The 18,095-nt window shown below is 34.8% G+C and overlaps 3 protein-coding genes across 6 annotated transcripts in view; 2 read left to right on the plus strand and 1 right to left on the minus strand.

The window, feature by feature from the left end:
- LOC130046767 (fibulin-1-like) overlaps positions 1 to 18,095 on the minus strand; it is an 83,713-nt gene that overhangs the window by 62,105 nt on the left and 3,513 nt on the right. The window lies entirely within an intron of this gene.
- On the plus strand, positions 872 to 7,733 carry LOC125651120 (uncharacterized). Its single transcript, XM_056141895.1, has 3 exons — positions 872 to 1,062; positions 1,178 to 1,215; positions 7,138 to 7,733. The coding sequence occupies exons 1-3, from the start codon at positions 872 to 874 to the stop codon at positions 7,731 to 7,733; spliced, it is 825 nt and encodes a 274-aa protein (XP_055997870.1).
- Positions 15,363 to 18,008, plus strand: LOC130047269 (uncharacterized; the record flags this gene model as incomplete). Its single annotated transcript, XM_056141896.1, has 1 exon — positions 15,363 to 18,008. A coding segment is annotated over one exon (762 nt), but the record flags the coding sequence as incomplete, so codon positions are not given.

Genomic DNA, 18,095 nt, shown 5'->3' on the forward strand with positions numbered 1-18,095 from the left:
TATACTATAATTGCTATTATAGACATGTTAATAATTATTGCATAAAAATACTACAAGAAGGGGACCTGCCCCCCCCCCCCCTCCCCCCTGTACTAGTGCTGCCATTGGGGGTTGTATATAGTGAGTAGTCAGTCGAACAGGTAGGACGTGTTTTTCCCTTGCTCCGTGCTTTACATCAGGCACTACAGGTAACAGGTAACAATGGACAATTAGGTAATACGGGTTGGACTTACATCAAGAAGGAAAAGAAAAGGAATATGAGAATGTAGAGAAGCATAAAGTGAAATTATTGGACCAAAATTTGGCAGTAAGTGTATCTTTTCTGAAAACTTTACCTGACTCTATTTTGTGCTCCGAGGAACTCACAGTTTTTGTATACATTACACGCATATCACTATGGCAGATCAAGAGAATAACTCAAATCTAAGTACCTCTCAAATTTTAAGTGACTGCAGAAATGTACTTTATGAAGACTCGTCAACAGCAACAACAAATGTTGACTTAGTAACAATGGTCAGGACATTAGTTGATATTATGGGAAGAATGGAGTCTATGTTATCACAAATAGAGACTAACTCGAACGCGCTGAAAACGACAATGGATACAAACACAGGAACACTAAAGGAAATACGGGAGGACTTGCAATCTCTCAGTAACAGGGTGAGCACAACAGAACGAGAAGTGAATAAAAGGGTGGCAGAATTAGAGTCCAATTTACAAGGGAACTCACTCCTATATGATGAAGTGAAAGAAACTACAGAAAATTTTCAAAAAGTGCGCTGAAGCCTGAGTTGTTGAAATAGAGTTAGTTGAATTGAACAAGAAAAATGATGATCTTAGCGATGAATATCTAATAGAACAATGCAGATCAATGAAATATAATCTACTTTTTGGAGGGATTGCAGAAAAGGAAGATGATGTGTGTGAGGAGACAGTGAAGGAGTTTATAAACACAGAGATGAAAGTCGAGAATGCCAAGAATATAACATTCGTGAATGACCATGGGATTGAAAAGAAAAATGACCCAAAACGGAGAGGAAGACCTAGTTCGATTGTGGCAAAGTTTGTAGCATAATAATGACATATCCAAAGTGAAACCAAAGAGGGAAGGAATACACAGTTAACGAACAATACCCGAATGAAATAGAGATTAGAAGAAAGAAACTGTGCCCGATAGGAAAGGCAGAAAGGAAGAAAAAGTCCAAAGTTGTGTTGGTAAGGAACAAACTTTACGTGAACGAAAGGCTCATTGACCCGGACAATTACGTATATACAGAGACAACACATTTCTCCAGTACACCACACGCACCATCCAGAACGAACCAGCGTGCCCGTGTTGGTTCCACGCCTGACAGAGTTACGCGTGACTAGGAACGCGCCGGAGGGCTCGAATAGATTCCTGGTAATCATGATGACTCTAGTGCTACTACTAACTGTCCTGCATATGTAGATAAGTTAAATGTTGTCTCTTTAAATGTTTGTAGAGTTTTGTTCCGTTTGCAATATCCAGATTTTGTAACGTTTGTTCAAAAATATGATATTCTATGCTTTACTGAAACAAAAACTGATCACCTGGATTCATCGAGTTTATCTTGTTATTTATTTGAAATGAAAAACAGACAAAAATTCCGAAATAGAAAATCGGGGTATTATCCTAGGCTTTAAGGAAGAACTGAAAGATTATATTGAGGTTATCAACACTGATAGTGAATATGTATTATGGTTCAAAACCAGTAAATGTGTTATGCGTACAGAAGATGACATCATTTGTGGCATTTTTATATACCACCACAATATTCTGTGTACAGTCAGGATAATCCGTTCCATGAAATAGAATTTGAATTGTTGAATTTCAGTCAATATGAATACAAATGCCTTTTGGGTGATTTTAACGCTAGGATATCAACAGTCAATGACTTCTTTGAATTAGATGACAATTTCAATGAAAAGTGCGATTACTTATACGATAACTCTGTACACAAACTACAAGATGTAAATTTACCTATAGAAAGAAGTAGTCAAGATAAAAAGAAGAACAATTATGGGAACCTTTTGCTAGATTTTTGTAAAGGAAACAATTCATTTGTCTGTAATGGTAGGTTTGGTGAAACGTCTTCTTTATTCACATGTAAAGAAGCTAGTGTTGTAGATTACGTAATTGTTTCAGCAAATCAAAGATGTATATGACTTGAGTGTATTGAATTTTTGTAGCATGTTGTCAGATGCACACTGTTCATTGTTTGTTGTGTTTGATTGTAAAAAGAATTATGATGATATTGATGATTCTAATAATATTGCTGAACCAGAACAAGTCAAGAAATGGGACACTGAAAAATCTAGACTTTTCGTAGATAATATTGACTCAGATAGAATAGATAGTGTTTAAATTTAAAAAAAATATGAATAAATCCATAAGGGGAAAATTGATAAATTAAAAAGCAATAATCAAAAAGAGAATTTTGGAAATTAGATAATGGTAATCAGAAGACAAAGTGTAGGAATAACATCGATATAAATACTCTTTTTAAATACTTTGGAGGGGAGTTCCCGCATGTTGATGTAAAGGAAAATGAACGCGTTGATATCATAAATGCAGAAATTACTGGAGACGAAATCAAGAAAGCTATTAAAAATTTACGAAATGGCAAGGCTGGTTCAGATGATAGAATAATAAACGAATACATAAAATACTCCATTGATAAACTACTAAGTTCATATGTGAAAATATTCAATATTATATTAGATAGTGGCAATTTACCAAACGACTGATTAATGGAAAATCTTATTCCAATATATAAACGAAAAGGAGCAGAAAGCGATCCTAAAAATTATAGGCTGATCACAATATTAAGCTGTGTAGGTAAACTTTTCACATCGATATTAAACAATAGATTGACTATATCATCGAATGAATTTAACATCATATGAGAAAACCAAGCCGGGTTCCAGAAAGGTTACTCTACAACAGATAATATTTTTGTTCTTATCTCACTTACTGACACGTTAAAGAATAAGAAAAAGAAATTATTTTGCTCTTTCAAAGATTTTGAAAAGGCATTCGATTAGGTTTGGAGATCGGCTAAACTTTTAACATATAATATAAATGGAAAATTTTTCAAAGTAGTTCTTAATATGTATGAAAATATCAAATCCAGAATTTCGTTTCAAGGTGAAATATCTGAATATTTTTCTTGCAATAACGGATTAAGGCAGGGAGAATATTTTTCTGATACATCAGATGTCTCTTGGCTTAATTGTTGTTCAATATTTACCCTTTTATTACTATTTTGCCTTCATTTGTAAGCAATTCAAATTTCATATATCATTGAGATCACAAGAGAATTTGGATTGTAGGATCCTCACTAATTAAGCATGCTTTTTTGCATGTCCGCTCTTCTTCATTTGGGGCTAATCTCCAGTTACTTAGACACAACGCTTCAGTCTTTTGGCAAGGGAAGGGGGGCATTAAATATAAGCACGTCTACCCCCAGGTAAAGACTCTTTTGAAAATCGAGGAATCACCACAGTATCTGTTAATACATTGCGGGGGGGGGGGGGGGGGTGGCATTGGGCAAAGGGATACAGGTGTAATGCTTCGCAATCGTACTAAAAAGGACCTAGTCAAACTGCACAACTTGCTACCTACACCTACAATAGTCTGGTCTCAGGTCTTACCAAGGGTACATTGGCGAGGGGGAGTGGACCATCTCGCTGTAGAGAGAGCTAGGGCGAGACTTAATAGTTGCATTGCAACCTTTAAACTCAGGTTAGGGGGGGGGGGGGTACATACGATACCCAGAGTTAAAAATCCCAAGCCCCGATCTTTTCAAGGATCAAGTTCATTTAAGTATTTTGGGTAATTGTTTGTTTCTCCATCGAATACAACAAGCATTTCAATATTTCGTGTCGGATCCACGGGCATCTGTAACCCCCAATGTTGGCGGTTTTGAGCCATGGCTGCTCTAGTGTTCTTCTAGTGTGTTTTTTTGGGCCAACATTTATCTATTTCATGGATAGGCAACCATGAGTACTCATTCACTTAAATCATATTTTTGGCGACTGGCTCTTGCATGGTTTTTAATTGTGGTGTTCTTGATTGATGATGTATCGCACTAACGTGTCAAGAGGTGCCTTGTTATGCAAAATTGTTGCTGGCCCCCTTTTCGCATCTTTGTATATATTGCACACTAAATTGTTATCTTAGTGTTCACTGATTGATGATGTTATCACATTTTGTTAAGGGATGCCTATTTAATTAAGCAAAATTGTTGCTGGCTCCCTTTTTGTAAATATTGCATATTGTACTATTTTTTCAGCGTTCACTGATTGGCACATGGTCTTGTTTTGTTTAGGGATGCCTATTGAAGTAGAATTGCTGGCACCCTTTGTGGCATATATTGCGCATTCATTCTTATTTGTAGTGTTCACTGATTGATGACGTGATCATTTTTTGTTTAGGGGGGATGTCCAATCAAGCAATTTGTGGTTGGCCCCCTTTTTGCATTTACATAGTGCATGTAATCAGTTCATACTTGCTATTGTTTGTTGTTTTTTTGGTATTCACTTGTCATATTTTGATTACGGACATCTATATGAGGTTATTGCTCTGTAATTCCTTGCTGGTTTGGCACCCCGCTCACAGAAAGATTGTTTTTTATTAGACAATTTAGTTTTACATATTCTGTGTGTTTGGGACTGATAGCGCCAGCCTATTAAGAGGGTTAATCTTTTTGTTCTATTACTACCACTGCTTTGGGTAGGGTTGACTCTACTGATGGCGCAGCCTATGCAGTGGCTGCATAGTCTAGTGGCGATATTTAGCTTGCCAGTAGAGCTCGCCTGGATTTTTCATTCCTTTAATTGATATTTCAAGTATAAATGAACATTATCTAATATTTTCCTGGGTGAACATCTGGTCCCAGGGTTCACTTCGGGTTATGGTTTTTCTCCTTGTACTTGCACTAGTTATGAGCAGCCGTGATCATTAGCGTCAATAAATCTATTAAGCTACGAGTCTGTCTTTTTGTTTTGTGCATACTAGTTTGCTTGCCCCTGCATTTACCATATTTTGTCTTGGATGATAAAAAGTGGTTAAATGAAAGTGTGAAACTTAGATTGTTTGACCAATTTCAGCAAACCTGGAAATTTGATGTCTCAAATTCCCCAAAGGAATTAAACTATAGAATATTTAAAGAAAACTTTGGCTTTGAAGATTATTTAGATAAATTAGATACCAAAGACAGGATAATTGTTTTGTCGATTTAGAATTTGTAACCATAAATTAGTGATAGAAACTGGTAGATGGCAAAATGTTGAAAGAAATGAATGACAAAAATGACTTAGGAGATGGGTTTCATTATATTTTAGTTTGTCCACACTTACGTTTGTACAGAAATCGTTTTATTAATTTGGAAAACAGAACAAATGTTAATATTAAATACGAAAATCTGTTCCAATCTAAATATACTATCACTTTGAAAAAATTATGTAAATTTATCACTTATATCAACACTTTGATTACTTAACTTTCATGCGCTAGTCCTCCAGAATATGTACATTGCATCATGTACATGTTCTTTATGTACGGTCTATACATAGGTGTACGTATATGTGTGTGTATGTATATGTTTTGTTTTTTCTTTCTCTTTTCTCTTTTGTTCTACTCTAGATACTGACTTTGTGTATTGTATACTGTAGTATTTGTATTTCTTAATACCTTTTGTACATTAGTTTATGAGAATAAATCATCATCATCTCATGTATGGACTCTATCGTGAGGCGTTACCCCCTTATTATTATTATTTACAAGGCCATTGGGCATATTTTCAGTGGCCTACACAATGGCAGGATTCAGATATAATATCTGATATTATTTTCTTAGAATTAGTTCCAATAGTTTTGGCAGTTCTGTTATTCAAAAACCATTTCCAAAATAAGAAAATAATGTTTCATACCGACAACATTGCTTTAGTATCGATTCTGAATAAAAAGACATCAAAATCTAAAAGAGTTATGGAATTAGTGCGCCCTCTAGTGCTCCATTCAATGGTTAATAATATGTATTTTAAAGCAAAGCATATTTGTGGTTGCAATAATTCAATCGCTGATTTATTTCTCGAAAACAGTGGGAAAGATTCCGGTCTCTTGCACCAGAAGCGGACCAAGATCCTATACCGATCCCAGAAGATTTCACGAAGATGATATTAGAGCTGAAATAGAGCATTTAACACTTGAATCTATTGCCCCAAACACAAACTACTGTATTCCAATAGTTTAAAGTTATTTTCTAGTTGCAGGAAGGACTACCGTTTAGAGGAAATTTGGGGACCTCCCCTCTCTCACTTGTGTATATTCATTGCTCACTTATCACTTAGCAATTTAGCGTACAGCACTATATCATCTTATTTAGCTGGTATAAGTTTTAAGTGCAAACTGATAGGCACCAACGACTATACACAATGTTTCATGCTTAGAAAACTACTAGAGGGTATAAAACGTCCCCGCAAAACAATTGACCGTCGTTTGCCTATTACTGAAAATATTTTGAAAACCTCATGTCAAGTTCAAGTTTAGTGTGTTCCTCTAATTTTGAAACATATTTATTTTGCTCGGCCTTTTCCTTAGCATACCATGCCTTTTTGAGAGTCGGTGAATTTACATGCAGTAAAACACGCGACATTCGCCATGTTATTGGCATTAACCACATACAAATTTTATTTGACCAGTCACTGAATAAGAAATTATTAAAGATAACAGTTCCATATTCCAAAACTGACCAATCAGGAAAAGGATCGTTAATTCAGTTGAACGAGTAAGATATTACAGTTATTTGCCCACTTTTTCATTTACAAAGATATTTGTCTGTCATACCAAAAATTAATGGTCAGCTTTTTGTTCATGTAGACGGCAGTCCACTAACCCGTTATCAATTTACATCAGTCCTTAATAAAGCAATAAATAATTTAGGTCTTTCAAATTCACGTTACACTTCTCACTTTTTCCGAATTGGAGCTGCATCGGACAGTTTTTCAAAAGGGCATTCTGAATCCGAAATAATGAAAAAAGGTAGATGGATTTCAAATGCTTATAAAACTTATATTAGAACTTAGTAGAATATATTTTATCACATATGTCAAGAAAAAAGTATATGGATAGTTGGTTCATCCATTATCAAGCGGGCATTCCAACGAGCAAGCCTCTCAACTGAAAAATCACATCTGGGACTTAGACGTCTAAATTATCACATCCTTTGGCAGGGCAAGGGTGGTCTAACTTGGAAAAAATTGTTCCCTCGCATTCAGTTACTAAGGAGGTATGAATCATTGCCTGAAATTTTAATAATTCACTGTGGGGGTAATGATATTGGTAATGTGCTTTTACTCGAACTTCGATTGAGGATGAAAGAAACATTTCAAAGGATTTGGTCTGAGTTTCCAAACACCCTCCTTGGTTGGTCTCATATTCTTCCAAGATTTTCATGGCATTACAGTAAAAATGTTAAATCTCAAAATATTGCAGTCAAAAGAATTAACAGTTTTATGAGCAAACTGTTCGTTGTGAACAATGGTTTCTATATCAGCTATCCCGAGATATCTTGGGATTCTAGCGGATTGTTTGTTAACGATGGAGTTCATCTATCTGAACTTGGCAATGACTTACTATTATACAATTTTCAAAGTAAGCTGCAACAAGTCTGCTCTTTCAATGGCGAACGTAGGACACGGTCGATGTAAGCATCGCTCATCCTCCAATTCTATTGGCGGTGGTTGTTCTCACATTTGCTTGAACAACCATGTGGCGATATTTCGCGACGCTTTTGGCTATTATAGATTTGATAGCATTATCATACTGAGTATCTGTTCCCAGTACCAGTATAATGTTGTCTATCTTTCTCAATCATAAAGCCAATAATGATAATGCATAATGTCATAATGTTTAATGATATAATGCCACGATGTATAATGATATAATGCATATTGTATAATGTTGGAATGCATAATGAATAATGTATAATGATGGAATGAATGATATCTTTGAGGGCTCTACATTGGACAGTGGTTGAAGTCGTTCCAAACAATGTTTTGACTATTGAGCCCTCAAATGATAATATGGCATAATTATAATGTAATGTTTAATGTAATGTATATAATTTAGGGCTAGCCATTTATCATTCGGCAGCCCTACGGCCGTGCTCGTTCGCCAACAACAAAATAAATCTTATTTAACTTTACATTTGCCTTCATTGTCTATAATAATATATAAATATTGCATGTAATTGAGGGTAACATTGAAAATTTTCACCCCGAGAAAACCATTGTCAACCGAGGCGTAGCCGAGGTTGACAATGGTTTCTTGAGGGGTGAAAATTTCAATGTTACCCTCAAATACATGCAATATTTGTTTTATTATACTGAATGTTATGTAAACTGGGAAGCAGAAAAACTTACGTCTGTTGACATTTGATCAATCACTGTCGTGCGATATTTCGTATCTCGATGCGGGTACTCGCGTTTATTACAAACGCTCAAACGACGTCGTCTAGCAATCTACGGCGAACCGTACGCGCATAAATTTGACGCATGTGATAATTTTTTATAATATCACCCGTTGTCAAGTACTGTTACCCGTTACTAGATACTATCACCCTGAGTCGCGTGTTTTCTGTTCTCAGAGGGTAACAATATGTTTTTTCAAATGCTTCTCGACCAATCAGGTTCGAGTATTTTACATGAAAGTATAATAATACAATTTTTATTTTCCTTACTAAATAAATCATATTATTATAGCAATGAAAAACTCAATCGCTCTTGAACCCGATAAAACTCCGGGAAAATTACTCTATGTTTGAGCATTGTGTCGTCATACTTTGACTTTCATTACGTCACGTTTAGTACAACGGTTGTAAACATACTTCACAAATCAGCTGGGCGTAAAGACTGTTTATTAGAAAATCCCACCCACCCACTCCATATATTTCCTACTAATGGTTCAATTTCATAATATTCGTACACAGTAATGTATATGTATTTATAATCTTAAAATTTCAAACCATTAGCAAAACTCTTTCTGCCGTAGTTTTCTCTGTATTTTGCAGTTTTAAATTGTTCAAATATCCTACGAATGCTGCCAGATTGACTTTGGGTTTTGTCTTGTGCCTGTCATTTGCTGCTATTTTACGAAGAGGGAAAACTCCAGTGGAAAGAACTTTCTCTCGTCTCGGCCGTAACTGTTTTTTAAATGTGTATGTAGCAAACATAGGCGATATTTCGCGACGCTTTTGGCTATTGTAGATTTGATAGCATTATCATACTGAGTATCTATTCCCAGTACCAGTATAATGTTGTCTATCTTTCTCAATCATAAAGCCAATAATGATAATGCATAATGTCATAATGTTTAATGATATAATGCGACGATGTATAATGATATAATGCATATTGTATGCATAATGTATAATGTTGGAATGCATCATGTATGCATAATGAATAATGTATAATGATGGAATGAATGATATATTTGAGGGCTCTACATTGGACAGTGGTTGAAGTCGTTCCAAACAATGTTTTGACTATTGAGCCCTCAAATGATAGTATGGCATAATGATAATGTAATGTTTAATGTAATGTATATAATTTAGGGCTAGCCATTTATCACCCGACAGCCCTACGGCCGTGGCCTCGTTCGCCAACAACAAAATAAATCTTATTTAACTTTACATTTGCCTTCATTGTCTATAATAATGAACGATTAAATGTGTGGTCTAGCAATGAAGATATTATTTCTGATGCTCAGTTTGGATTTAAATCTGGCTTTAGTACAACAGATGCAATTTTTGTTTTACATGCATTAATTAATCGAAACATTGCTAAGGGTAAAACATTATATTGTTGCTACGTAGATTATCAAAAAGCTTTTGATAAAATAGACAGAAATATGTTATTTTTCAAATTAGCAAAACATGGTATTGACTGTCAAATGTTAAAATTATCGAGTCTATGTATATGTACTCTAATATTAAATCATGTGTAAGACACAAAAATCAGTTATCAGAACTCTTCAATTGTAATGAGGGCTTGATGCAAGGGTGATATCCACTCTCACCATTTCTTTTCTCTCTGTACTTCTCCTCCTAAGGCATATTGGAATGTGTTAAATAGAGATTGTGATAAACAAACTAGCTCGGATATTGTTAGTAAGGTTGCTCTTAATGTATTTTATAATCATTTCAAGAATCTCAATATTGTTCAGGATGATGTTGAATATCAACATCATCCTGAACAATATTGAGATTCTGCCTGATAATATTAGTGAACATAATAATGAACTTAACCAAATAATTAGTGAAAAGGAAGTTTTTGATGTTGTTAAGTCTCTTAAAAATAATAAAGCATGTGGTGGTGATCACTTATTAAACGAGTTTTTGAAGCACTCTAGATCTGTTGATAAACTTAAGCCCATTTTTTGTAAAGATTTTTAATGCTGTATTTGAAAGTGGTATGATACCTAGTACATGGTCTAAAGGTTACATTTGTCCAATATATCAAAATAAAGGTCATAAAGCTGATGTAGACAATTATAGGGGTATTGCAATATGAAGTTGTTTTGGCAAGTTATTTACGTGTATACTCAATAATAGATTGTTTAATTACTTAGGAAATTTAGGGTTACTATGTGAGGAACAAGCTGGTTTTAGAAAAGGATACAGTACAACAGACCATATATCTAATCTTAAATGTTTGATAGATTTATATTTATTTCGAAGGAAAAATTTGTATTGTGCATTTATTGATTATCGTAAAGCTTTTGACTCTGTAGACAGAATCGTATTATGGCAAAATTTACTACGTACGTCTATCGATGGCAAAATACTAATTGTTATTCAAAATTTGTATAAGAATGCCAAATCTTGTGTTAGAGATGGCTCTATATGTTCAGATTTTTTTCACTTCAAATATTGGAGTTAGACAGGGTGAAAATTTATCCTTTCTTTTGTTTTCCATATTTCTCACAATCTAATTAAAATCGGACTTCTTAGATCCGCGCCGTATACTCTGCGTAAGTATAGCGATTGTGAGCGTATCCTAGGATCTGATTTTAATTAGATTGTATTTCTCAATGATCTGGTCGATTTTATATCACATTCATATAGTGGCCTCACTGATATTTGTAATATTGCACACTTGGTGTTTGATGGCTTAGAAATTGAAGTATATTTCAAGTTATATCTATTGTTATATGCTGATGAGACTGTAATATTAGCTGAATCTGCAGAAGAACTACAATCTTCTTTGAATACAATGTTCTTATATTGTCAGACTTGCAATCTGAGGGTTAATGCTGAAACAACCAAAGTAGTCATTTTTTGCAAGAATCGTAATGTAGATAATGTTAGGTTAATTTCAACGGTGAGCAATTGACAGTATTGATGAATTTCAATATTTAGGTATTAAATTCTCTAGAAAGGGTTCTTTTAAATCTAACAAAAACAGACTTGTACAACAAGCAAGAAAATCCATGTTCTATGTATTACTTAAATCTAGAAAAATATGCTTACCTATAGATATATATACTATTACAATTGTTTGATTCAATATGTTCCTAACTGTTTTTTACATTTTGTACGGAATTTGGATGGGTCACTTGGATTAGCTAAGTGTCAATCAACACCCTTGACGACACAGGTAAACAATAGAGGCCACTCGTGTTTTTCACACCTCCGGTCGATAATTTCCCACCTGGCAAGTCGGTCAGTCAATGTGCACACTTGGGCGATCTTGATCACCCTCTGGCCAAAATGTTCTTGTCTTCAAAAAGTGGCCGGGATGATAAGGGTAAATTACACATGTTTGTTAACAATGTACTTTAAAAAGTGGCCGATGTCCGGTTTTCAAGGGTGGCCGGTTTTGGAAGACTTTCTTTGTAAGGAAATGTTAAGATTTCTGCCGGAACTTTGAAAATCGGCCGATATTCAGGGAGAAGCGGTTTTCTGAGAGGCCGGTTTGGAGAAGTTTCACTGTATATACTTAAAGTTAAAAATTGTACACCAACCTGTATGATGTATGGGGAACTTGGTAGAATAACCCATGTCTATTCCTATTAGTGCAAGAATGATTGGTTTTTGGGAACGCATTATAAATGGTAAACATGAAAAGATCTCCTATACTTTGTACAACGTACTATACAAATTAGACAGAGGAAAAGTGTATCATTCAAAATGGTTAAACTGTATAAAAGATATCTTAATTAGAACTGGTAATATCCAGATTTGGAACGATCAGCATGTTGATGTTAACTTTCATTTATCTAAAAAAAAAAAAAAGTTAACAGTGTTTGTATAACTCTTTTGTTGAAACCTGGAAAGATGAAATATATAACTTATCCATGTGTTCTAATTATAGGATGTACAAGACAACTTTTGGTTTGAAAATTATTTAACTACACTACCACAATATTTACTGTATCATTTTTGTCGCTTTAGATGTAGTAGCCATAAATTGCCAATTAATCTGGTAGGTTTTTAAGTATAGATAGATCTGAACGATTGTGTACTCTTTGTAACAAACTAGAACTAGGCGATGATGAAATATTATTTTTCAAATAATGCTTTATGTGAACATTTTTAACACTTTGCTATTTTGTCTAGTCATGAGTATATGATGTATCATGTTATGTAGTCTGTGTTATGTAATCATCTTTTTTAGTTTCTTGATCACAAGTGAAGGACATGTATCTATTTTACACGTTATGTCATCAGTAATCATAACCAATCATTTTAGCTGATTCGGAGATATATTTTTATACACCCTCATCAGCAGCCAATGAATTAATGATTAAGTGTCACGTGATCATGTCTTTGTAGCTGTCCAAGTGAAAGTGAAAGCATTATTTTTTATGTGATTATAGAGGAAAATTTTATTGGCTCCCGTTTCATGTGTCTTCCAATAGAATAGACTACTATCGTAACGATTTAGGTGGGCATATTTGGATGAACTTTCGATGTGCAAATAGAATCGTAAGTGACGCAATATGTAAAATTTTCTTAGGGGAATTTCCCATCAGCACAGTGCAGGGATCGCGGGTCAGCCTAATCGGCGGACCGGTTCGATCCGGATTGATCAGAGAATACGTCCAGCGTAAAAAAAAAAAACCATGGCGGATCCATTAGTGGTGGGCGTAATTGGACATTCTTATATACGTCGTTTAAAACAGTTTATTTCGGCGAATCCAATGTATGATAACCTGTGTTTAGATCAGAACGAAACTACAATGTACTTCCGTGCTCAGGGAGGATTGACAATACAAATGTTGGCGAACTCGCCCCCATTTAAGCAGTTTCCCTGTTCCGCCTAGCGCCTATATTTTTTTTTACAAATAGGCGGCAATGACGCGACAAGGGGGCTGATGTGATAGCACAAGACATTTTCTTGTTTGCGTTATGATAGGACAATTATTGCGCAGAGACGCAAAGAAATCGCCGATTAATCATAATGAGGAAGTATTTAAAATAAATCAGTGTTTGGAACAATCAACATCAGATTCTGACATAATTAGTTTTTGTAAACACAGAGGATTCTGGACTGACCTGCGGTACCTTGGGCTCGATGGTGTGAATCTGGGCGTGTCGAGTATTGGGAATTCCCCTGCACCCATGATAAACTATTTGAGGAGCGTCAAATACGCTATATATATGCCACGCAATTGGAAAATCAAGGCCAATATCTCTTAATTTATAGCACATATAGCCACAGAGTATTTCATTCAGGGTTGTTGACTATGATATATATATATATATATATATATGTGTGTGTGTGTGTGTGTGTGTGTGTGTGTGTGTGTGTGTGTGTGTGTGTGTGTGATGGAACACCATAAGGATGAGTCTTTATACTATTCGATATGCTTGTGGTGAAATGTTTATGGCTAGTATTCCGTTATCCCATGGATCATGATGAATGGGGGCTTCATTCAATGCATAAGCTTAATGATTGCATACTAAGTAAGTCTTGGAACCTAGTGTAAATGATTGGAATTTCCATAGGATCAAGCTAAAAGTCAACCTTTATGTCGGACGTAAGACTTGAATGGTAAGAAAGTCAAGAGATTTACATTGATTCTAGGAATGTTTCGAGATGTTGCAAGTCGAATAAAAGAATTTTGGAGTTTTAAGTTATCACAAGTCAAATGTAAAATGCATTTCAGTGACTTGTTTTCATCAAAGGTTTTGACAAGTCGAGTTAATGTTATGACTTGTTTAGTTAAGGATATGACTTGTTTTTAAAGTTATGGCAAGTCAAAATTAAGGATTGTGACTTATTTCTAGGTCATGACAAGTCAGTTTAAGGATGTAAGGCTTGTTTCTAAGTTATGACAAGTCAGTTTAAGGATGTAAGGCTTGTTTCTAGGTTATGACAAGTCAGTTTAAGGATATAAGATTTGTTTCTAGGTTATGACAATTAAGTTTAAGGCTGTAAGACTTGTTTCTAGGTTATGACAATTCAGTTTAAGGCTGTAAGACTTGTTTCGAGATTATGACAAGTCAGTTTAAGGATGTAAGACTTGTTTCTAGGTTATGACAAGTCAGTTTAAGGATATAAGATTTGTTTCTAGTTTATGACAATTAAGTTTAAGGCTGTAAGACTTGTTTCGAGGTTATGACAAGTCAGTTTAAGGATGTAAGACTTGTTTCTAGTTTATGACAATTAAGTTTAAGGCTGTAAGACTTGTTTCGAGGTTATGACAAGTCAGTTTAAGGATGTTAGACTTGTTTCTAGGTTATGACAAGTCAGTTTAAGGATGTAAGATTTGTTTCTAAGTTATGACAAGTCAGTTAAGGATGTAAAACTTGTTTCGAGGTTATGACAAGTCAGTTTAAGGATTTAAGTCTTGTTTCGAAGTCATGACAAGTCAACAATTACATTAGACATGTCTCTAGGTTATGGCAAGTCAAGTTAAGGAAACAAGACTTATTTTAGGTGGTTACAATTTGACTCAAATATGGAAGTCTGTTTTTAGGTTATTTGAGGACTTGTGTTATGCAAGTAAGATATAGCTGCCACAAATGGATATAAAGAATTAAACATTGAGACTTCTTTCGATGATATAATGAATCATGTTAAATTTTCCCTCTTAATGTCAATTTGATCTTACAGAATTCATCCAAGACATACCTAAAAGGAGGGACTTTACGGTCTCGAGGGCAACATCTTCCAAGCGGAAGAGGAAAGGCGGACCAGACAGTTTAACAAAGTGCTAATACAGTTCTGGACGTTGACTATGATATTCTCAAACAGTCAGGGCAAATGGCGCAAAGTCCATGCTCAGTGTCGGAAGGGATCCCAGAATTCCATCAAGAGGAGGTGCAGTAAGGAGCCAACTCACAAACTCACTCGCCAGACGAGGCTGTGAACTCTACATCGGTGGCTCAAAACATTGCAAAATTTGTTAACAATATATTGCATACAGGTGAGCCAGCAACACTCCCTCATAAGTCAGATTCAATTTGTCTAACTGATGGAATTTCTCTTGCTGCTACCATTCCTCATAGGTTAAAGGCAAAAATCTGGGAGAACCAATTTATTGATCTCCGTCTAATAATGCAGCGGCAAGAGGAACCCATCTCCCTAAATATTGCGGCAGGTTCCATTACTGTCCAACAGAGTTCGTCAAAAAACAAAGTGCCATTGTCCATCCAGCAATGGACAGACGCCTTTTTAATATTCATGGCAGTGTATATTGAAAAACATCAAGATCAACCTTCTCATCTTCTCAAGTACTGGGTTTTTTTTACAAGAGAATTACAACAACAACAAAAAACATTAGGGGATAAAGTTTGGTACATCTATGATGAAAGTTTTCGCCAACCCAAGGAAACCAATCCTGATAATCTATGGCAAAAACCAGTAGAAGAGTTAAGAGTTAAAGCTGCTACAAGCATTAATTTTCAAACACACCTGCAGCCCTTTCGTAAGAACACAGGCAAAATGCCTGTCAAGTTCTACTTTGCATTCAATAATGGGGTCCAGTGTACCCACAAACCATGCCCATGTGCACACTCGCGTCAAGCCTGTTTTGGGCAACACCCTAGGACAAACTGTAGGGTGGGTAACGATGGAAGTCAGATGCAGTAAAACGGTACATACGAAGCTGGAGCCTTTTGTATGTCAGTGTTTGGATGCCGAGTTTATTCAGTTCGTGGGATATGTATATTAGGTTACGGGCTTTAAAATTATATGTTCCTTGCTATAGGTCAGATGAGGTCTGCTACAGGTTTAAAGGAACACCCTAGTTTGCTAACCCTAATTCATTAATAGGGTAGGATATTAAAATAAGTCAGAATATGTCTGCTACACATATTTATCATCTACTGTATAGATATCCCCCCCCTCTCCCCATAGAATAGTAGGCCAGATTATGTCTGCTACCCATAATTTTATATGTATTTTGTACACGGTATGTCAGATTATGTCTGCTACCCATCATTTTATATGTATTTTGTACACGGTATGTCAGATTATGTCTGCTACCCATCATTTTATATGTATTTTGTACACGGTATGTCAGATTATGTCTGCTACCCATCATTTTATATGTATTTTGTACATGGTATGTCAGATTATGTTTGCTACCCATCATTTTATATGTATTTTGTACATGGTAGGTCATATTATGTCTGCTTCCCATCATTTTATATGTATTTTGTACATGGTAGGTCATATTATGTCTGCTTCACATTTTGCTTTCATTTATGCTGCTTTATGTAAGAATACTCTTAGGGTGTTGCTGGCCACTGCATGTATTTTCTTGCCAGTCATTCCAACAGTTTATTCAAGTACAGTACTTTTAGCATGTTCAGAATATTTAGTACTAGCATTAGCTACTCCATGTATTTTCTTACTAGTATATTACATTTGTTTGTACAAAATTGATGACGGTCTCTTACAATTCTCTTTTTAAAAAAATCACCCGTTTTTCATTTCTTTTGTCCCTTGGGTGGCGGAAATCCAATTGTCATAGGGTTTTATGACAAAATTTTAAGGTGCCACCTTATTTTTCTATTTTATTATGTTTGTATTTAACAAGATTTATGAAAATTAGGGAGATCCCAATGTCATTCTTGTTTAGGTTGTCTGAGTTGTAGTTTTGATACTCGGGGATCTCCCTATTATAGGGGTTGTAAATAAGTTGTCAAATTCTCCAATCGTCATTAATAAATGACAATTTTCAACCAACAATATCTATTCAATTTCTTGGCAATTATTAATTGCCAAGAAAAATAACAAAGCTGCGGGACATGAAAAAAAAAGTATTTTATATTCTTATAAAAATGGAGAGCATAATGAAATATTATTTTTCAAATAATATGTTTTATGTGATCATTTTTAATACTTGGCTAATTTGTCTAGTCATGACTATATGCTGTACATACATGTATCATGTTATATAGTCTGTGTTATGTAATAATCTTGTTTAGTTTCTTGATCACAAGTGAAGGACATGTATTTATTTTACAAGTTATGTCATCAGCAATTATAACCAATCATTTTAGCTGATTCGGAGATCTCCCTATTATAGGGGTTGTAAATAAGTTGTCAACGTCTTCAATCGTCATTAACAATTTTCAATCAACAATATGTATTCTGTTGTTAATTGCCAAGAAAAATAACAAAGCTCCGGACATGAGAAAACCGGTTTTTTCGAATAGTATTTTATATTCTTATAAAAATGGAGAGCATAAATGCCATTATCAAATACTATTAGCTATAGTGAGTTAATAAACTGTAAAGACAAATATACTATGATAGGACTTGCCAAATTTATCAAGTTAGTACTGTCCATATTTTTGTGACATTACCTTCCTGTTGTGTTTCATTCATTGTGTTCAACATTGTTGTTGTTGATTTTACCTATTTTGTACTATTATGCTCCATGTGAAGCCTTTAGTGAAATCAAAAGTTTCAAAAAGTATGTGAATGATTTCGAGATGGAATTTATTAAAAACATGCTGAAAGAAAGGATATTGTTTTGTTTTTAATTATGTATGCTGATGATACGGTACTTTTTCAGAGACAGAACAAGGTTTACAAGATCTGTTGAGTTGT

This window comes from Ostrea edulis, chromosome 6, assembly GCF_947568905.1.
Source record: "Ostrea edulis chromosome 6, xbOstEdul1.1, whole genome shotgun sequence".
NCBI lineage: Eukaryota > Metazoa > Mollusca > Bivalvia > Ostreida > Ostreidae > Ostrea > Ostrea edulis.